We start from the raw sequence: 21,738 nt of genomic DNA on the forward strand, positions 1-21,738 counted from the left end.
ACTTCTAACATGACCTCATCCTGGCCCTGGGAGCACACATGGGAAAGGAATAAAGGCAGGGCTCTCCCATTTGCAGGCGTGCACCCCTCCCTTCCTGAGGAAGAGAGGCTGAGTCTCGAGCCCACGTAGAATCTGCAGAGGGAGGCTGGGCGTGGTGGCTCACACCTATAATCCCAGCACTTTGGGAGGCCAAGGCGGGTGGATTACCTGAGGTCAGGAGTTCGAGACCAGCCTGACCAAATGGTGACACCCCGTCTTTACTAAAAATCCAAAAAAACTAGCTGGGCTTGGTGGTGCATGCCTGTAATCCCAGCTACTTGGGAGGCTGAGGCAGAAGAATCACTTGAACTGGGAGGCAGAAATTGTGGTGAGACAAGATTGTGCCACTGCACTCCAGCCTGGGCGGAGCAGGACTCCGTCCCAAAAAAAAAAAAAAAAAAAAAAGAATCTGCAGAGGGAAGTTAGTGCCTTACAGACGGCTTCTGACTAGGAAGCTCCGGGACTGTGGCCAACTCTTTCCTCTCTCTGCCTCACCCCTACAGAAAGATCTGCAGAAAAAGCTGGAAGGGGTGGGAGGGGGTGTTTGGGGGGTGTGGGGACTGGGGCTATGCAGGTTCCAGACCTGGTCTTTGGCACCCTCTACAGGACAGTTCCATTCCCACACCACAGCTTTGGACAACTGAATCCTATGCCCCTTCCCATCCATGGAGCCTGGTGCCAGAAGTTCCCAGGACTTACCCACTGTCCACCACGCCACGTAGCAAGTGTCCTCAGTGTCTGCAGACCAGAAACACCTCCCTTGTGTCTCAGCACTGGGCCACCTGCTGAAACCCCAAACTGCCTGCCCCATTGTTTGAGACCCAGTCAGGCCCTGGCTCCAAAAGTCCTCTTGGACTGCCGCTGGCCCCCAGGGTCTCTCCTGACTGCACCTCGGTCCCAGAACTCCCACGCCGCTGAGCCCCGAGCCCCATGCCCCGATCCAGCTCTGGCTCCTTTACGGGGGCCTTGCTGGCCTTTCCTAAGAGAGGTGTTTTCCCGAGGACAGGTGGACTGCTCCTCAGACTAGGGGCCCTCAGAGGGCCAGGCCTGGGCTTCTACCTCCTCTCGCAGGCTGGTGTTTCTCTGCAAATATGGCTTATGTGTCCTCCTTCCTCTCAGACTGGGGGCCCCTGAGGACTGGTCCTGAGTTTCCCTTTCCCCCTTCAGAATGGGGCTTCCCTGGGGACTGACGCAGGGCCTCCCCCTGTCCCCTCCACCTAGCTGTTAATCTCCAACACTTCCACCTCCAGTCGTATTCTGCACAGCTCTCCCCAACGCTGGGGGCTCAGAGGCCTCTGCAACCTTCCCCAGGGGTGGGGCTCAGGGAGGGCTTCCTCAGGCGCTGGCCCCAGAGTCAGGCTGCACATTGGCTTGAAGGACAGGCCTTTCCTCTGGGACTGTGAGGCCCAGAGTGCCCACCCAGAGCTCCACCTCTGACCTCACAAAGGCCTGCTTCAGAACTCGGTCTCCATGGCACTGCTGGCCGGACAAGGGATGTTATTTTGGGCAGTGCATCTGGACTTGGCTCAAGCTGCACCAGCCAAACCTTACTGACCTCTCCCCTGGAGAAGCAAGAGCAGCGCTCGAGGCCACCCTGGGAGGGCTGAGAGGCAGGCTCTGGACTGGGGACACAGGGATAGCTTAGCTCCAGCTGGGGGTGGAAGCTGAGCCAGGGACAGTCACGGAGGAACAAGATCAAGATGCACTTTAACTGAGAAGCCCCCAAGGCAGAGGCTGAAAATCACAAGACATTTCAGCAAAGTGAGTGGGGCTCCAGGCAGGGTGGGGATGGGGCGGCCTCCTCAGTGCCCAGATCTGGAAGGGCCATTCCCTGGGTACCATACAGGGAGGAGGTGACTGAGGGATAGTTTGGGGAAGGAGCCCCGGCTGGGAGTGGAAGTCCTGGCTTTCTTGTTATGGTGCAGCCCTGTGTTGCTGTGTGACACAGGCACATACACCCTCTCTCTGGGCCTCAGTTTCCTTACCTGTAACTTGGTTGTTGGGAGGACCAGCGGTAGAGCAGAGATGGCAGGGATGCTCTGGGCTAGGCTGTCAGCAGACCATGGGGGTGGGACGAGGAGAGAGCTGAAGACCACCCCACCGGCAGTGGACCACAGCGGGAGGTGTGCAGGCCAGAGACGGGTCAGCTGCCGGCTTGCTGGAGTCGTTCCTCCCACGGAGTCCCTCCTGAGGGGCTGGAGCTGGGGCTGGAGGGTTTCAGCAGTCAGGGCTGGAGATAAGAGTCTGTGCTGGAGCTACAGGGAACTGGGCTAGAGAATCAGGAGGACAGACAGGGTGAGGGGACTTCGGGCTACCTTCATGCTGTCAGTTAGAGATAAAGATAGGAGTACAAAGGGGAATTTTTGGGCGAGGTACACGGGTGAAACGAGTTTTCAGGGCCTCATCCTGTGTGTTCTCCTTCTGTGTGTGTGTGTGTGCATGCATGCATGTATGTGTGTGTGCAGTTCCTGGACAGTCACAGTTTAAGTTAGCAGCAAGAGGGCTTGAGGTTAAAGGTATAGCACGCAAATATGAGGCTGGAACCACTGAGTAGAGGCTGAGGGCATCTCCACAGTCCAAAGCCGGGCTGCAGACAGGGAAGGTCAGGAGGAGCACTGGAGGGTCTGGCCTGCGGTTGGGATCCTGGGGCCAGCATGGATGGGGTGGGGCTCCAGGGCGTCGCCTCATTGGCTGAGTACCGCTCCTCCCTCCCTGTTGCTTGGCTGGGTTAAGGGAGTGGCACTAGCAGGAGCTGCCCCAGGGCTTCTCCCCTGGGGACCAAGGTCTGATGGAAGTGTGGGGCCAAGTTCTGTGTCCTCCAGCCCTAGTGACCTCTCTTTGGCTCCTCAGCATCTACAAATCTGAAAGACAAAACATGGTTCAAGCATCCAGGCACAGGCGGTAAGTACCCCACCCTCTTCTCACCCCCCAGCCCCCTGTCCTCCACCCAGCCCACTTCAGAGCCCTCCCTGCTCCATCCTCAGCCTCTCCCTTGGGGCAGCTGTCGCCCCCGACCTCCTCCTCCCCACCCACCCACGCGCCTCTGAGGTCCCTGAAGAAGAGCATCTTCCACCTGTTGCCTGGGCTGGGTCCTGGGGTGAGGGGAGGCTCAGAAATACTTGGATGAGGGTCAAGGCATGCAGGTGGCCTTCAGCTCAACTGCACTCAGCACCTCTCACCCTCTCAGGCTCAGCTGTCTTTGGGGTGAACAAGAGCCAGTCCTTGCAATGGCCAAGGCCCTGCCTATGTAGTCCTTGTTAGCTTTCTGGCCTCCCCACTCTCGCCCCCTGCTCTCCGTCCTCTAGCCACACGGAGTTTCTGTTCTGGTTTTTTTTTGTTTGTTTTTGTTTTCAGATGGAATCCAGCTCTGTCGCCCAGGCTGGAGTGCAATGGCACGATCTTGGCTCACTGCAACCTCCGCCTCCCGGGTTCAAGCAATTTTCTTGCCTCAGCCTCCTGAGTAGCTGGGATTACAGGATTACAGGCACACACTACCATGACCACGCCCAGCTAATTATTACTATTTTTTTTTTGTATTTTTAGTAGAAATGGGGTTTCGCCATGTTCGCCAGGCTGTTCTTGAACTCCTGACCTCAGGTGATCCACCCGCCTCGTCCTCCCAAAAGGTTGGGATTACAGGCGTGAGCCACTGCACCTGGCCTCACACTGACTTTCTTTGCTTTCTTCAAACATGCTGAGAGTCCTCTGGTGACTATTCCCTCCACCTGAGAGGCTTCCTGCAGTTAACATACAGCCCACTCTCATCTCCTTCATGGCTTTGCTCCAACACCACCTTCTCAACAAGGATTACTCTGGCTGCCCTGTTGGAAATCACACCCCATCTCCAGCCCCTGCACTCCCAATTCTCCTTTCCTTGCTCTGTTTTTTTTCCACAGGAGCTGGTACCTTCTCTTATACAAATGTACTTGCTTATTACATTTCATTGCTGTCAGCTCCACACAAGCAGGGATATTTGCCTGTTGTACACTTGGACGGAGAGAATGAATAGTGCCCCTCTGTTGACATCATTGCCTCTAGCCTACGTCTCTCTCCAGGGCTTTAGATCCTGTTTCTAGAGACCCACTGGTGTCTCACAGGCAACTCAGCTCCTAGATGGAAACAGCCTCCCCTGCCCCCTGCAAGTCCACTCCTCCTGTGCTCTTGGCTCAGTCAGGGGTCCCCTTCTCCTCAGTTGCTCAAGCCAGAAGTCAAGGTCATGTCCTTGATACTTCCCTCTCCCCCATGTCTCACATCCAGTCACCAATCTCCTAAAATATCTAGAATGTGCACAGCTTCCACCATTCTTTCTACTACCACGCTACTCCCCCATGGCCATGTCAGGCCACCACCCGCCCATTCTTCAAAACCCCCTTCAGGCCTCACCTCCCATGCCTCCCCTGAGCTCTCCCAGTCCCAGGCTGCTTCTCTCTGGTGGTGTTGCCATTACCCATCTCTTCCATTAAACAGAGTGACCCAAGGGTGGAGAGTGGGTTTTGACTTTGTATCCCTGGTGCTTGACTCATAAGTAGGTGCTCAACAAAAATTTTTTTTTTTTTTTGAGACAGAGTCTTGCTTTGTTGCCCATGCTGGAGTGCAGTGGCATGATCTCGGCTCACTGCAACTTCTGCTTCTTGGGTTCAAGAGATTCTCATGTCTCAGCGCCCCCCCCCCCACCCCCCAGCTGGGATTACAAGCACCTGCCACCACGCCCAGCTAATTTTTTTTTCATTTTTAGTGGAAACGGGGTTTTGCCATGTTGGCCAGACTGGTCTTGAACTCCTGACCTCAAGTGATCCACCTGCCTCGGCCTCCTAAAGTGTTGGGATTATAGGCATGAGCCACCATGCCTGGCCAACAAATGTTTGTTGAATGAAGAAATGTTGGTTAGCAGGTTGAATTGTTGGCTTGCGGTTAGTTGGATAGTTTATGGTTGATTGGTTGATCAGATAATTAAATGAGTTAATAGCTGGTTAACAGAAGAATCAGTTAGTAGGGTTTTTGATAGGTTAGTCAAAGGGTTAGTAAGCCACCGGGCGTGGTGGCTCATGCCTGAAATCCCAGCACCTTGGGAGGCTGAGGTGGGAGGATTGCTTGAGTCCAGGAGTTTGGGACCATCTTGGGCAACATGGCAAAACCCCATCTCTACAAAAAATAGAAAAAAATAGCCGGGCATGGTGGCGTGCTCGTGCTCAGCTACTTGGGAGGCTGAGGTGGGAGGATCGCTTGAACCCTGGGAAGTCTAGGCTGCAGTCAGTGAGCTGTGACTGTGCCACCGCACTCCAGCCTGGGTGACAGAGTGAGACCCGGTCTCAAAAAAAAAAGCAAAAGAAAAAGTAAAGAAACAAGCGTTAGTGAGTTGTTAGCTATTTAGTTCCTTGGTTAGCAGATTACTTAGGGGATCTGGTTGGCTGTCAGTTTCTTGCTTTGTAGGCTGGCTTTCTTGGGCCCCTCTTCTTAGTCTGTACCCTCTCCTTGAGCTCTCTCATTTATGCCCATGGCTCAGATGACCGTCTGTGATGTGCTGACCTCCAAATGTGTCTGTAAGTGAGACCACATGACCAGCTGCCTCCTCACTGGCCATCCCACCCAGGTGTCTAGCGGGCTCCTCACACTCACCATGCCCAGAAAGGGCCTCCTTGTCTGTTCTCCCGCAGCTTCTCTGCTGCGCCCCACACTAGTCATTCCGCTGCCCTAGCCAGGACCTGAGGGCATCGCTGAGCTGTCCCGCGCCCTTCCCTCTCTAACCGCACACTAAGCCTGTCAGCTTGACTGTGCTCTTGTGGCCATTGGCACTGCCATCTCTGTGGCTCAGGCTGCCACCACTTCTCCACCCATCTGTGGAGAAGCTGATGCTCACCCTGCCTCCAGTCCACTTCCTCCATCCTGGCCTCCACAGGGGAGGCAGCTCTCCTGCTGAAATCCTCCACTTGGCCCACGGCCCTCTGGTAGAGTTCAGACTCCCTAATGTGGGCCATGAGGCCTTCTGCCACCTGGCCCTAGCCCCTCTCTGCCCATCTCATGCCACCTCCACTCCTCCGTGGCCAGCCCATTCCTGCACATTGGATACTGCCTTAGCTGCAGGCCTTTGCACGTGCCAGTCCTATGCCCAGAATGATCCCTGCCTCCCTGGAGGCTCCTTTACCCGCCAGCCTTCTTTTCTTGACCTAAATTTCCCTTTCTCTGGGAGCCTCCTACCCGCTCCTCTAGGCCATTCACTTCCTCCACATGTCCCATGGTACCCACTCTTTCAGCTGGGGCAGTGCTCATCACACTGCATAGTAATTGCTCAATTTATTGCTTTTCTTCCCACGGGCTGGATCGTACCAGTGTCCTTTACTGCAGTGCCTGAACATTCTAGGCATAGTAGATTCAAGAAATCTTGAGTTCATTGGCTGGTTGGTGGTTATCTGTTGCTTACTGTGTCTTGCCTTCTGTGTGGTGATGAGGAAGGAGCCAGGCTTCCAGGATTCTCTTGGTGTTCTTGGCTTTCTGCTCTGTCCACTTCTCTCTCCTCTTCTGTGGTTACCTCCAGCATGGGAGCTGGGGTTGGATGGGGGCCAGTGGAGGGTCACCTCACCCTGCTAGGGAGAGCAGCAGCATTCCTCAGGGCTCCTAAATTCCCCTGGCCTCACAGCAGCAAAAAGTGAGCAGAGGGAATGAGAGATGTCCAGGTATGGAATAAAACATCTTCCACTTTTCAGCTGAGACCCTCTGTTCATCGCTCACCCATCGCAGTCCTTGCTCTATTCCTTACCCCAGAGAAACAAAACCAGGGATGAGTAGATGGAGGGGGATGCAGAGTTGCGCGGATAATCCACTGGCCCCCATCCAACTCCAGCTCCCATGCAGCATCGTATACGGGTCTCATTATCCCATGACCAGCCTCCTCAGCCCTGAAGAAGAGACCCTACCAATGCAAGCAGCAGCCCAAAGACAGTCCTGGGAAGGTACCATAGAGGCAGGGGAGAGGTAGACAGAGCAGGAAGCCAAGAACACCAAGGGAATCCTGGAAGCCTGGCTCCTTTCTCATCAGCACACAGCAGGCAACAACCAGCCAACGAACCAAAGATTTATTGAATCTACTATGCCTACTATGTTCAGATACTGCAGCGAAGGAAACTGGTATGATCCCAGCCCTTAGGAAGAAAAACCGTTAATTAATTATTAATCAAGCTTTTTTTTTTTTTTTTTTGAGACAGGGTGTTGCTCTGTCACCCACGCTGGAGTGCAGTGGTGTGATCTCAGCTCATTGCAACCTCTGCCTTCTGGGCTCAAGCAATCCTCTCACCTCAGCCTCCCCATTAGCTGGGACCACAGGCATGCACCACCACACCTGACTAATTTTTGTATTTTTTTTTTTGTTGTAGAGATGAGGTTTTGCCATACTGCCCAGGCTGGTCTTGAACTCCTGGGCTCAAGCGATCAGCTCGCCTGGGCAAGTGCTGGGATTATAGGCGTCAGCCATGTGCTTGGCCTAACTGAGCGATTACTATGCAGTGTGATGAGCATTGCCCCAGCTAAAAGAGTGGGCACCGTGGGGCATGTGGAAGAAGTGAATGGCCTAGAGGAGAGGGTAGGAGGCTCTCCCAGAGAAAGGGAAATTTAGGTCAAGAAAAGAAGGCTGGTAGGTAAAGGAGCCTCCGGGGAGGCAGGGGACCATTCTGGGCATAGGACTGGCATGTGCAAAGGCCTGCAGCTAAGGCAGTACGTGATGTGCAAGGATGGGCTGGCCAGAGGAGTTGAGGGGCTGGTGTCAGCTTCCGGGCATGCACACAGTGAGATAGCAGAGTGACTAGTGTAAACAAGCACTAAGGCCACACTTAGAGGTATCTGTATCCCTCTTCTTCCTCTTTTTTTTTTTTTTTTTTTGAGATGGAGTCTCAGTCTTGTTGCCCAGGCTGGAGTACAGTGGCAAGATCTCGGCTCACCGCAACCTCCATCTCCCATGTTCAAGCGATTCTCCTGCCTCAGCCTCTGAAGTAGCTGGGATTACAGGCATGCGCCACCATGCCTGGCTAATTTTGTATTTTTTAGTAGAGATGGGGTTTCTCTATGTTGGTCAGGCTGGTCTTGAACTCCCGACCTTAGGTGATCTGCCCACCTTGGCCTCCCAAAGTGCTGGGATTATAGGCATGAGCCACCGGGCCCAGCCCCTCTTCTTCCTCTTTTTCCTCCAGACCCACCCCACCACCTTCCCCAAACTCCAGTCCTATACCTCTCCCTATATGCAGATTTGGGACCTGTTGCTCACCTGTTTCATCTACCTTTCCATCTAACCGTGCACTTAACTAAATATAAATCAAGTGCCAGGCACTTTGGGAAGCTCTGAGGATCTAGTTAAGAGTAAGACAGATTCCCCAGTTTTCACTCATTCAACAAATATTTATTGCACATCTACTATGTGCCTGGCATTGTGCTAGGCACTGAAGATACACCAGGAAGTAGATCCAGTCCTTCCTTTTCTCCCTCCCTCTCTCTTGATCATTTATTCATTCACTCAGTCTCCCACAAACCTCTGTTTGCACTGACCTGGTTGCACAGCCTGGTGCATTTTGTGGACCCCTTCATTTCTGACAGAACCTGGCGCATGTTTCAGCGCTCATGCTGTTTATAGAGCTCGGCAGCAGACTTTGTCACCCTCATGCTGTTTGTAGAGCGCCTCACTGTTGCCAGGCCCTGGCCTGTGACCCCAAAGTTCTGGCTCTAGCAGATAGGCAGACAGACAGATGGACAGACATAGACAACTGAGCTCCACTTTCCAGCCTGCTCTCTCCTACCCTGCTTTTTCCCAGAGGCTTGTTGGCATCATGGATTGCACTTTCAGCTCCCCACCTGCCCGTCTGCAAAGTGGCCTCATTGATGTGCCATTTTTACTGGTCCAGTCCCAACTAGAAGGGGCATGGCCTGACCATCTACCCCAGTTCCTCTCCATGTCCCCGTGGCTCTGAAGTGTCTTCTATTCCAGCTGTCCCAGCTGCCCTGGGCAAGAGGAGGTGTGTGTGGCGAGGCTGCTGGGTTACCTATTAACTCAGCTGCGAGTTGAAGAGCCGATGGGCAGCAGGCAGACTTGAGTCTCCTTTCTGTCCATGGGCTCGGGCCACTGTCTCAGGTCCACCCGTGGCTCCAAAATGGTCTCCTGGTCCGTGATAGCAAAGATCCAGGAAATACTGCAGAGGAAGATGGTGCGAGAGTTCCTGGCCGAGTTCATGAGCACATATGTCATGATGGTGAGTGGGTGGGCAGCATGAAGTGGGTGGGGCTCCGCCAGGGCCGTCCATGGCCCCCTCCCCATGCTGACCCCATGCGTCATATTGTCCATTCCTTGCCTCTGAGCTGGGACCCTGGGGAAGAAGCAGAGGAAAGTAAGGAGGGGGGCCTTTCTCAAATCTTTTTGGACAGAAAGGGCTCATAATAAGTGGGGGTCAAAGGAAATCATGCACTGGGGTATCCGGGGCACGGCTGGAAATGGGGAGAAGGGAAACCCAGGGTAAAGAGATTGAAGAGGCCCAGGTGAGGTGGCTCATGCCTGCAATTCCAGCACTTTGGGAGGCTTAGGCAGGTGGATCACCTGAGGTCAGGAGTTTGAAACCAGCCTGGCCAACATGGTGAAACCCCGTCTCTATTAAAAATACAAAAATTAGCTGGGCATGGTGGCGGACGCCTGTAATCTCAGTTATTCAGGAGGCTGAGGCAGGAGGATCACTTGAACCCAGGAGGTGGAGGTTGCAGTGAGCTGAGATCACACCATTGCACTCCAGCCTGGGTGACAGGAGCGAAACTCTGTCTCAAAAAAAAAAAAAAAAGAAAAGAAAAGAAAAAAGAGAGAGAGAGATTGAAGAGAAGCTTGATGATCAGGCTATGACAATGAATCCAGAGGGCAATGGGCGATGTTGAAGGCTGGCAGACAGGGGAGTGACATGATCAGATTTGGATTTCAAAGGTAATTTTGGGTGCAGTGTGGAGCATAAGCAGGACAGGCAAGGCTGGCAAGAGGGAACCAGTTAAGAGGCTGTTTTTGATCTGGGACAGAGAGAGGGTGATGGAGAAGGGACAGAGGCTGTTTTTGATCTGGGACAGAGAGAGGGTCTGGGGTTGGAGAAGAAAGCACATGTTTGAGAGGGCTGTGGAAGATGGAATTGGCGAGACTCTGCTAGCAGAAGATGTGGGCAAAGCGCTGACGAGCTGTTCTGGAGCACGGGGCCCAGCACGGAGTGAGAGGCGAGATGCCTGTGGGGAAATCCAGGAGATAGTTAAACACAGGCAAGGGGCTGGAGCTCAGGAGAGGCTTGGTCTGGAAGGAAAAAGTTGAAGTTCATCACAACACAGGTGGTGGTTGTCAATACTGTCCAGAGAGAGTCTACAGAAAGAGAAAAGGATGGTTTGAGGACAGAGCCCTGAGGAATGAAGAGGTGCATGCAAAGGAGTCTGAGAAGGAACGGTCAGAGAGGTGGGAGGAGAACCAGACCAGACTGCGTGACAGAGGGGGGCAGTGGTTCCACCAGGAAGAAGCCGTCGGCAGCGTGAGTAGTGGCAGATGGGCCACGCGAGGTGAGCACTGGCAAGAGGCCTTAGGGTTTGGCAGCGTGGAGGTTGCTGGTAGCCTTGACAAGGGCTCTTCTTTAGTGTGTGATTGGGACAGAATCCAGACTGCAGGCGGGATGTGAAGTTGCTCCCTCTCCACCTGCTTCAGTCCTGCCACTTACCCCAGTAAGCCTCTGCCCTTAACATGACTGTAGCCATGTTTATTGCATCTTATGCAGGGTCCAGGGTCTAGAAAAAGAAGGGGCAGCCTCTGGGAAGGGAGGCAAAGGCAGCCAGGTGCATGCTAGAGGAAGGTGGGGTGAGAAAGGCTGTTTGTGTTTGTGGTGGGGCCCATGGAGCTCAAGGGAGAGAGGAAATCGGAACACCAGGGTTCTTAGCCTGACCCTGCCACTGAGTGACCAGTTGGCCTTGGGCAGGTCTCTCCCTGGCTTAAAGCCTGACTTCTCACTTATATTGTGTAGAATTAGGCCTTCGTGGGCTTTGGAGCTATGTTTGAATCCTAGCTCTGTTATCTTCTAGCTGAGCGACTATCCACAAGTATCTTAACTGTTCACAAATGTAGCTTTCTTGTTTTTGAGACAGTCTCACTCTGTCTCCTAGGATGGAGTGCAGTGGTGCGATCTCAGCTCACTGCAGCCTCCACCTCCCATATTTAAGTGACTCTCTTGCCTCGGCCTCCTGAGTAGCTGGGACTACAGGCGCGTCCCACTGTGCTCAACTAATTTTTGTATTTTTAGTAGAGATGGGGTTTTACCATGTTGGCCAGGCTGGTCTCGAACTCCCGAATTCAGGTGACCTGCCTGCCTCGGCCTCCCAAAGTGCTGGGATTGCTGGCGTGAGTCACCTCGCCCGGCCCACAACTTTAGCTTCCTTATTGGTTAACAGGACCACTAACATCAAGCTGGAGGACTTGTGTGAAGAAGGCCAAGAAGGCCAAGTCTCAGCACCCAGTACACATGTGGTACCCATGTATTGGTCCCTTGTTATTAGGACAATACCCATGTATTGGTCCGTTGTTATTAGGACAGAGAGGAGAGAGGTGCTCTAGCTGCTCTCTCCTCTCTGCCTCTGGCCCTCCCCTGCTCCTCTTTTACCTCCCCACCTGCTTTGGCTCCTGAGCTGTGAGGACAGCAGTTGGATCCTGTCCCTCCTTAATCCAGGGCAAAGTAATTCACTTATCACAAGACATTCCAGCCCCATGAGGGCTGTTAACCCTTGGAACCTCGGAGGCAGGAGGGTGCGTCCTCTGAGAGCTGTTAGGGAAATAGGCACCGCCCACATGCTTGATACCTGCCCACATCTGTGTTTCTCTTCCTTTCATTGAGATTTTCATTGAGCACCTAATGCATCCCGGGCTGTGATGCCAAGCTCCTTACGTGCAGATCTTCCCAAATCCTCGTAATAGCCCTATGAAGTAGGTACTATTATTATCCCAGTTTCACAGATGGGAAAACTGAGTCTCCTTGAGACTAAGCCTTTTGCCCAAGGTCACACTTTAAGTCAGGATTAAATCCAGTGCAGTCTAATATCACAGTCTTTTTTTTTGAGATTCAGTCTTGCTTTGTTGCAGTGGCGCGATCTCGGCTCACTGCAACCTCCACCTCCTGGGTTCAAGCGATTCTTGTGCTTCAGCCTCCAGAGTAGCTGGAATTACACGTGCATGCCACCATGCCCAGCCAATTTTTGTATTTTTAGGAGAGACGAGGTTTCACCATGTTGTCAAGGCTGGTCTTGAACTCCTGACTTCAAGTGATCCTCCCACCTCAGCCTCCCAAAGTGCTGGGATTACAGGCATGAGTCACTGTGCCCGGCCCAATATCACAGTCTTGACCCTTAACCTCTATGCTCTGTCCGTTAGCTTAAATATTGCCAGCTTTTAAAGGCTCTGGCTTGTTAATGCTCCCCCAGCCAGGGTAAGGTCCTCATTTTCAGGTAGTTCAAGGTGCCTCTCTCGGCCTCAGTTTCCCCATTTATAGAGTGGGAGAAAAATTCTTGCTGTGCAGATTTGCTGTGAGGATTGAAGACAGTAGCACTTGTAAAAGAACTTTGTGAGGTGTAAGCCTATATCGGACATTGTGTTGTTGTTATTTTTAGTTGCCAGGCTGTGCCAAGAAGTGAGGGCTTTTTTTTTTTAATATATATATAGGAATCTCAGTGAGTCACCAGGGTGAAGGTTTTGCCAAAAAAGCTAGTGTGACCTCGGCCCCATTTATTGCAGCCAGGACGAGGGAAGTGGACTGATCCATGTTGCAGCTTCCAGGGGTGTTGCCCTTGGAGCTGGCCTTCTGGCTGTGGGGGAGAGGTGGATGGACTGAGCCACATTCACTGATCAGGGAGAGGAGGGGCTGGAGCCAACCGGCCCCGGAAAACCAGCCATACACGTGAGACACGGGGCAAGGGTTGTAGATCACATGCTACGGGGGCCAAGAGAGCGGCAACTCAGGGCGGTGGGGACTTTGGCTGGCTGCAGAGTGCCAATCTGTGCAAGGCTGTAGCTGCCGCCACTCCAGCTGACTATTGCCATGGAGGGTGGAATGCAGGCCAGTGTTGCCTGAGCTGCTCATTTTTCAAGAGAGATAGAAACTTCTGTTCTTCAAAACCAAGTTATCTAAACAAAACCTGTGCGCTGGATGAATTAGGTGCATGAGTTGCCAGTTGGCAACCCTGACACAGGGAATCATGTGGGGTTCATTCACTCACCCAGTATTTTATTTTATTTATTTATTTATTTTGAGACAGAGTCTCACCCTGTTGCCCAGGCTGGAGTGCAGTGGTGTGATCTCAGCTCACTGCTCTGCCTCCCAGGTTCAAGTGATTCTCCTGCCTCAGCCTCCCGAGTAGCTGGGATTACAGGCATGTGCCACCACACCTGGCTAATTTTTTGTATCTTTAGTAGAGATGGGGTTTCACCATGTTGGCCAGGCAGGTCTCGAACTCCTGACCTCATGATCGGCCTGCCTCGGCCTCCCAAGGTACTGGGATTACAGGTGTGAGCCACCACGCCCGGCCTATGCTCATCCAGTATTTTTAGCACATGGTATTGGAATGGGGGAAAGGCCATGGGGGCCCCTCTGTTTTCAGACCCTCCATGCCTGCTCCAGTCCCTCTACCTCTTGACCCTGCCAGCCTGTCAACCTGTCCTGGCCTCACTCCCCCCTGCACCCCCATCTGTTCCTGTGCTCTCCTGCTGAATCTTATCCTGGATCCGAAGCCAGCCCAGCTCTGGGCTCCCCTGCTTCTGTCCTGGGGCTTCTGAGGGACCCAGTGGGCCCTGCTCAGCTGCCTCTCCCCCACCGTATCTGCGCTATTTCACATTTTCTCAGACTTCCCCAAAGCTGCCCTGTACTCTTTTTTTTTTTTTTTTTTTTTAAATCAGCAAATGGCTTGATCTGCTGCTTGACAGGTAAAATAATCAACACTTCCTGTGTTCAGCTCACCCTCTTGTCCCTCTCACCACCAGACCCATTAACCACCCGTGTATCCACATATCACCCCTTGGCTGGGGCAGGGTCCTCTCCTTCCTGGAGGACCCCTCCACTTCTGCACCAATCCAGCTGTCCAGCCCATTCAGGTACTTTACTCTGTCCTTTTTCTGTCCTTTATCTTCAGCCCGTCCCTCTCTCAGCCTATAAACATACTGAAGTTTCTCCACTGAAAACAACACAAAATGAAACACCCCTCCCTTCACCGTGTCGGCCCCTTCGCGGATCATGTTCTCTCTCCCCCGCTCCTCAGGCGAGTTCTCGAAGAGGAGTCTACACTGGTGCCTTTCAACTCTTTTTTTATCTTTTCTTTCTTTTTTTTTTTTTTTTTGAGACAGAGTCTTGCTCTGTCGCCCAGGCTGGAGTGCATTGGCGCGATCTCCGCTCACTGCAAGTTCCGCCTCCTGGGTTCAAGCAATTCTCCTGCCTCAGCTTCCTGAGTAGCTGGGATTACAGGCAAGAGCCACCGTGCCTGGCTAATTTTTGTATTATTAGTAGAGACGGGGTTTTGTCATGCTGGTCTTGAACTCCTGACCTAAAGTGATCCATCCACCTCGGCCTCCCAAAGTGCTGGGATTATAGGCATGAGCCACCGCACCCGGCCTGGTCTGCCTTCTTACACCGTACCCTCTCCTGGGGCCTTCTCCTCTGATGGCTTTGACTTCAGCCCTCATGTCTACAATTCTCCAGGTTTTCTCTTTTATCAACTCTAGAACAGAGTTCTCCAGGGGAAATAAAATGCAAGCCATCTGTATAATTTAAAATTTTCTAGTATCCACATTAAAAAGGTAAAAAGCAACAGGTGAAATTAATTTTAATAATTAACCCATATATCCAAAATCCTATTTCAAGATGCAGTGAATGTAAAATTATTAGGATATTCTGGCCAGGCATGGTGGCTCACGCCTGTAATCCCAGCACTCTGGGAGGCTGAGGTGAGAGGATTGCTTAAGGCCAGGAGCTCGAGACCAGCCTGGGCAACATAGTGAAATCTCATCTCTACACAAAATAAATTGAAAAAATTAGCTGGGACTGGGCGCAGTGGCTCATGCCTGTAATCCCAGCACTTTGGGAGGCCAAGGCAGGCGGATCATCTGAGGTCGGGTGTTTGAGACCAGTCTGGTCAACATTGTGAAACGCTGTCTCTACTAAAAATACAAAAAAGTAGTTGGGCATGGTGGCGTGCACCTATAATCTCAACTACTCGGGAGGCTAAGGCAGGAGAATCACTTGAACCTGGGAGTTGGAGGTTGCAGTGAGCCGAGATCGCACCATTGCACTCCAGCTTGGGCAACAGAGTAAGACTCTGTCTCAAAAAAAAAAAAAAAATTGGCTGGGTGCTGAGGCACATGCCCATAGTCCCAACTACTTGGGAGGCTGAGGTGGGAGGATCACTTGAGCCCAGGAGATGGAGGCTGCAATGAGTCTTGATCATGGCACTGCACTCCAGCCTGGGTGATAGAGCGAAACCCTGTCTCAAACATCAAACAAACAAACAAATAAAACAGAGGCACAAGAAAGCAAGGCATGCATGGAGCAGCGCAGTTGTTTGGTTTGAGGCCATCTGGCACAGGTAACTGCCTGGATTTAATCCTGGCTTACCATGTACAGGCTGTGTGACCTTGGACAAGCCATTCAAGTTCTCTAAGCTTCAGATTACCCATTTGTCAAGTGGGGGAGAAATAGTGCTTAACTCGTAAGATTGGTGTAAGGGTTAAAGGAGGTGATCAGTGTAACTCGCTGGCATGTAGGCAGTGCTCAATAAATGGTTATTATTATTTAGTAGTAATACTATTGCTGAATACCTCAATATGAATATTTCATATTGAGACAGATATGAAACAGGCAGAAAGGATGAAATTATGCAGGGTCTTAAATGGTGGCCTACTGAGTTTGGACTTTATCCTAGAAGTGGAGGGGAGCCAGTGAGTGAGTCCGGGGAAGACGCGATGGGGTTTTTGTTAGGAAGATCACTCTGGCTGCAAGGAGGAGGCTGGGTGAGTTTTGGGGAGAATGTAAGCAGAGCTGATTGGGTGTTGGGGAGGATGGCGAGGAAGCTCTCATTTGCAACATCTGAGTTTCTGGCTCGGCCAATGGGGATGGGGAACATAGAGTGAGGAGCAGGTGTGCTGTGAGATGGCGAACCTTCAACAGAGCCTGAGATGCCCGTGGAACACCAGGAGAGTTCCAGTGGGGATTTGCAAATAGGGATCTGGCTCCCCCATGGAGATGATGGGAATTTTACAGGCATAGCTGAAACTGTCTACGTGGTAAAACCATGCCTGAAAAGACCTTTGGAAAATCAGGAGGTTGCTGGAGCCCTTGGAGAGAGCTTTGGTGTCTGTGACATGTGGAAGTGGAAGCCAGATTGAGGATGGGGTGCGAGGGAAGGGGTGAAGCAGCTGGCCAGTGTGTTCTCTCCTGCAGCCTGACTGAAACAGGGAGGGGGCAACCAGGAACCCACAGCTGGAGAAGGACGCTGGGCAGGGGTGGGACAGTTTGCTGGGAAGGATGAGACTGCAGTGTGTGGGAGCCGATCAATGGGAGGATGGGAGGTACAGGGGAGACGGAAGCCTTTGCAGAGGGAGAGGATAGCACAGGAGCCAGGGCTGAAGGGAACAGTGGCTCTAGACTGAGGCTAATGGGCCTGAAGGTAGGCCCCTTCCCCTGTGAAGGTGGCATTATCTGAGGAGCCATGAGGGATGGGCAAGAAGCAGCAGCTTGGGAATGCTGCCTGAGGTCAGTGGAAATGAAGCTGAGGGCAAGACAGTTAGGGCCCCACTGTTCCAGCATTGTGGGGGTTGCGGCGGAGTGTGTGTGTGCAGGGAGGGGTTCCTGGCAGTCAGGCATGGATGGATTTGGAGGTCCCTTGAAGAAACTTCCTTCAGGCCAGCCTGAAGTGTGAGGGACTCTGAGGGGGTGCAATGCATGCCAGCCATCCCCTCCTCGCAGCCCTGCCTCACCCCCAAACTTCAGGTGGGCTTGGGGCTGAGGTGCTTGGATGTTTGTCATAAGAGCTTCTAACTCTGCTGCTCCACCCGGCTCTCAGTGGCTCAGGTCTGAGAGGCCTCAGCAGAGGCAAGGAGAGGAGGCAGTGAGGAGGGAAGGCTCTGGGGGAAGAGGGCGTGGCAGAGGGTCTTCGAGGCAATGCCAGGGAGGCCCAGGGCATGGGGGTGAGGAGCTAGAACTGAGCTCTGAGCCCTCCTCTGAGGTTGGGGCTTCTAGGCAGGCAGCCCCCTTAGAGGCCCTCCCTTGTAGGTATTCGGCCTTGGTTCCGTGGCCCATATGGTTCTAAATAAAAAATACGGGAGCTACCTTGGTGTCAACTTGGGTTTTGGCTTCGGAGTCACCATGGGAGTGCACGTGGCAGGCCGCATCTCTGGTGAGTGAGCCCAGGCCCTGCCGGACCGGGCAAGACCAGGTGTCCCCAACAGGCTCTTTCCTGCCCACCTCAGCCAGCTCCTTTGCCAGCACAGCCAGTGCCTCAGCCTGACCACTGGGCGGGAGGAAGTCTCCTCTGAACCCCGCGCCTATGACGTGTCTGCCCCAAATTCTTCCTGGGCCCCCCTGACCTACCATTTTCACTGGCTGGGTCATCTTAGGCAACATCGCCTTCTGTGTTCCTCAGTTTCCTTAAGAGTGAAACGAAGATGGTGGCCCCTGCCTCACGGGGTGGTTGTGAGGGCTCCAGGAGAGAGCTCTGTCACGGAGCATGCTGTCATACACACTAGCCATCGTTGTTCTCATACCGTTTGTCACTGTTGTTTGTTTTGCTCTCACTCCCTGACACACTTGCCTGCTGCCCACAGGAGCCCACATGAACGCAGCTGTGACCTTCGCTAACTGTGCACTGGGCCGCGTGCCCTGGAGGAAGTTTCCAGTCTATGTGCTGGGGCAGTTCCTGGGCTCCTTCCTGGCAGCTGCCACCATCTACAGTCTCTTCTACAGTGAGTGTCCTGCCCGGGTGTCTGCCTCTGGCCTCAGCCGCCTCCTATGAAATATGGGCAGATTGGACCTCAGTGTCCTGATTTGTAAAAAATAGCTGGGAGAAAAAAGCCTTGGAGCTCCCCCACCCTCTAACCTATAATCTCATTTCTGGGACCCCGGTGGGGCTTAGTTGGGGGCAGGTTCGCATGACAGTCTGTGTCTCCTCAGCGGCCATTCTCCACTTTTCGGGTGGACAGCTGATGGTGACCGGTCCCGTCGCTACAGCTGGCATTTTTGCCACCTACCTTCCTGATCACATGACATTGTGGCGGGGCTTCCTGAATGAGGTCAGTGGTCCAGGATGAGTACCCCTCCCCCTGCCCTCCACCCCTCAGGACGGAGCTAGCAGGGAGTCCCTCCGGATAGATAGGACAAGAACTCTGGATGGAGACTGTACCGAGACGTGTCTCTGCTGGTGGGCTTGGATCTGGGGCACTGCCGAGGTCCTGTGGCTTGGGGAGGGGCCTAGGTAAGCTGCCACAGCATCTGCTCCTCAGGCGTGGCTGACTGGGATGCTCCAGCTGTGTCTCTTCGCCATCACGGACCAGGAGAACAACCCAGCACTGCCAGGAACACAGGCACTGGTGATAGGCATCCTCGTGGTCATCATCGGGGTGTCCCTCGGCATGAACACAGGATATGCCATCAACCCATCCCGGGACCTGCCCCCCCGCATCTTTACCTTCATTGCTGGTTGGGGCAAACAGGTCTTCAGGTACTGCCCCTGCCCAGGCCCATTCCTTTGAGTTTTTCTGTGGGTCCCCTGTGTGTTGAGGGGTGGGGGGTGATGTGAGGGGCAGCACAGGAGGGTCCTGCAGAGCCCCCAGGTGGCCTGGGGAGCAGGAGTGAGTCCCAACATTTCCACAGGCCAGTACAGATACAGATACTGCACCTGCACTGAGTGTCAACCCTGTCCCTGAATCAGGCTGAGGCTGACCAGGGCCCCAGGTTAGGGGTATTTCCTGGGGTAGCCTGGGGATGACTCCTCTGCTCAACCTGTCTTGGCCCGAGGTGGATGAGGGTGCTGTCCTGGGCATCAGCCCCCTCAGCAGGCCTCTGCCTCTTGCCTGCAGCGATGGGGAGAACTGGTGGTGGGTGCCAGTGGTGGCACCACTTCTGGGTGCCTATCTAGGTGGCATCATCTACCTGGTCTTCATTGGCTCCACCATCCCACGGGAGCCCCTGAAACTGGAGGACTCTGTGGCGTATGAAGACCACGGGATAACCGTATTGCACAAGATGGGATCTCATGAACCCACGATCTCTCCCCTCACCCTTGTCTCCGTGAGCCCTGCCAACAGATCTTCAGTCCACCCTGCCCCACCCTTACATGAATCCATGGCCCTAGAGCACCCCTAGAGATTATTTGTGATCCCATCCCTTCCCCAATAAAGCAAGGCTTGTCCCACAGCAGTACCCCCACTTCCTGGGGGCCTCCTGTGGTTGGGCTTCCCTCCTGGGTTCTTCCAGGAGCTCTAGGGCTATGTCTTAGCCCAAGGTGTAGAGGTGAGGCGCCTCAAGTCTTTCATGCCCTGGGAACTGGGGTGCCCCTGGGGGAGAATGGGGAAGAGCTGACCTGTGCCCTCAGTAGGAACAGGGTGAGATGAAAGAATGACAGAAACAGAATGAGGGATTTTCAGGCACGGGGGAAGGAAGGGCGGTTTTGGGGAACGGACGGACCGTAGCTGACTGGTGGGGGGCCGGCTTTGGAAATACTTTGAGGGGATCCTGAGATTGGACTCTAGACTCTCCCCTGGTTCTTCCCTTCCCCGAGTTCTGGCCAGTTCTTGGACCAGACAAGGCAAGGCCCAAGAATGTAGATCAGAATTTTTAGCCTTTTTTTCATTAGTGCCCTCCCTAGTATTCTTCTAGATTTTTTTTCTTAATCACATGAAATTTTAATACCACAGATATACTATATATCTGTTTATGTTCTGTATATGTTCTGTGCTTTATATATAAAAAAGAGTAAGATTTTTTTTTTCACCTCCCCTTTTAAGAATCAGTTTTAATTCCCTTGAGAATGCTTGTTATAGATTGAAGGCTGGTAAGGGTTGGGCTCCTCTTTCTTCTTCCTGGTGCCAGAGTGCTCCCACATGAAGGCGTAGGAAAGGAAGAGGCAAAGAGGGAAATCCTTTGAACACATGAAGACACAGGAAGAGGCCTCCTAGGGCTCCAGGGCTCCAGGGAAGCAAGTGCAGAGGTTGGGTGGGGTGGGGGGCCAGGATCCGCTGACCCTGGGGCCAGGCAGGAATCTCTCCGTTGCCTGGGGCTCAGAAGGCAGCATCACCCATGGTTTCTGTCATTGCTCATGCATTTTGCCTTTCAACAATTATTGTGCACCTACTGTGTGCAGGCCCTGCCTGGACACTGGGGATGTGCAGTGGATGCGCTGGGCTCTGCCTTTGAGGGTGGCAGTTTAATGGGGGACGGGTAATTATAAGGAAGAAGGTGAGTGCAGAGTGGGAGGCCTGGAGGCTGTGGGGCTCGGGGTGGGGGAGCTCACATCCAGCCTCTGGGCCAAGGCCAGGAGGCTTCCCAGAGGAGGAGACAGAGCAGGGTATGGTGGTGGGGGGTGTCCTTTTTGGGGCTGGGAGCTGCACTTTACAGTTTGAGGGGATGGGCAGAGGAGGCTGGGCTTCGTTCTGGAGGTGGGGACATGGTGAGGTGAGGTTTCGAAAGCACACCTGAGCCGCAGTGTGTAGGATGCTGGAAATGGTGGAGATGGGCCTGCGAAGAGAGTGCTGGGAAGTGATGACCCAGGAGCAGCAGCCGGGCACCTAATAATCGGTCAGCACCATGGTCATGGAGACGAGAGCTGGGATTGATCAATACTCGAGAAGTACAATGTACAGGACTTGGGCTCCATTTGGATGGAGTGGGTGAGGGAGAGGGAGGAGTCAGAAATGGCTTCCAGTTTCCAGCTTGGGCCTGGGGATTGGAGATGTCCCCACTGAGAGTAGGGCACAAGTGAGGAAATGGTTTGGAGAGGAAGATGACAAGTTACATCATGGACGTGCTGAGTCTGAGTTGCCTATGGGACTCGGAATGGGGGGTGGCAAAGGGTGTCTGATCTTGAGCAAGATATTCAACCCTTCTGGGCCTTGGTCCTCTCATTTGTAAAATGACGATAAGAATATTACCTCCCATTTGTGTTGCTGTGAATATTAAATGTGCTACCACATTTAAAATGTTGAGAATCGTTTCTGGCTCAGAGTAAGTGCTCAATAAACACAGTTATGCCTTTTATATGGTCTGGAGCTCAGAAGTGGAAGACAGGGTTTCATGAAGTCATGGCTTTGTGGATGTAGCTAGAGTGTGGAGTAATGACAGGAGGGTCAGGGGCACGGCACAAGGTAGGTGGTCAAGAGACACTGGACACAACCCAAATGTCTATCCACAGGGGAACAGATACATACACTGCTGTGCAATTGCACATAATAAGAATCCTCTACAATAGCAAAAATTAAGGCACAACAGACACCTGCAACAACACAGAAAAATTCTGGAGGCATAAAAAGTAATACAGTAGCTGGGCGTGGTGGTTCATGCCTGTAATCCCAGCACTTTGGGAGGCCAATGTGGATGGATCACGAGGTCAAGAGATCGAGACCATCCTGGCCAACATGGTGAAACCCTGTCTCTACTAAAAATACAAAAATTAGCTGGGTGTTGTGGCACACACCTG

The 21,738-nt window shown here is 53.1% G+C and overlaps 1 protein-coding gene across 4 annotated transcripts; it reads left to right on the forward strand.

Annotated features, from left to right (window-relative positions):
* Positions 1-1,497: 1,497 nt before the first annotated feature.
* AQP7 (aquaporin 7) lies at positions 1,498-19,460 on the forward strand. Of its 4 annotated transcripts, none has more exons than XM_032138886.2 (8): positions 1,498-1,800; positions 2,890-2,940; positions 9,149-9,266; positions 17,322-17,445; positions 17,873-18,010; positions 18,219-18,337; positions 18,548-18,765; positions 19,124-19,460. In XM_032138886.2, the coding sequence occupies exons 2-8, from the start codon at positions 2,915-2,917 to the stop codon at positions 19,407-19,409; spliced, it is 1,029 nt and encodes a 342-aa protein (XP_031994777.1). In that variant the 5' UTR covers positions 1,498-1,800; positions 2,890-2,914; the 3' UTR covers positions 19,410-19,460. The 4 variants fall into 4 exon arrangements, with proteins under 4 accessions (XP_031994777.1, XP_058287825.1, XP_058287823.1 ...); XM_058431842.1 differs by having other exon boundaries at positions 1,521-1,800; positions 19,183-19,460; XM_058431840.1 differs by lacking the exon at positions 9,149-9,266 and adding an exon at positions 15,973-16,060 and having other exon boundaries at positions 1,522-1,800.
* The last annotated feature ends 2,278 nt before the right edge of the window (positions 19,461-21,738 follow it).

Source organism: Hylobates moloch, unplaced genomic scaffold (assembly GCF_009828535.3).
Source record: "Hylobates moloch isolate HMO894 unplaced genomic scaffold, HMol_V3 SCAFFOLD_19, whole genome shotgun sequence".
NCBI classification, from domain to species: domain Eukaryota; kingdom Metazoa; phylum Chordata; class Mammalia; order Primates; family Hylobatidae; genus Hylobates; species Hylobates moloch.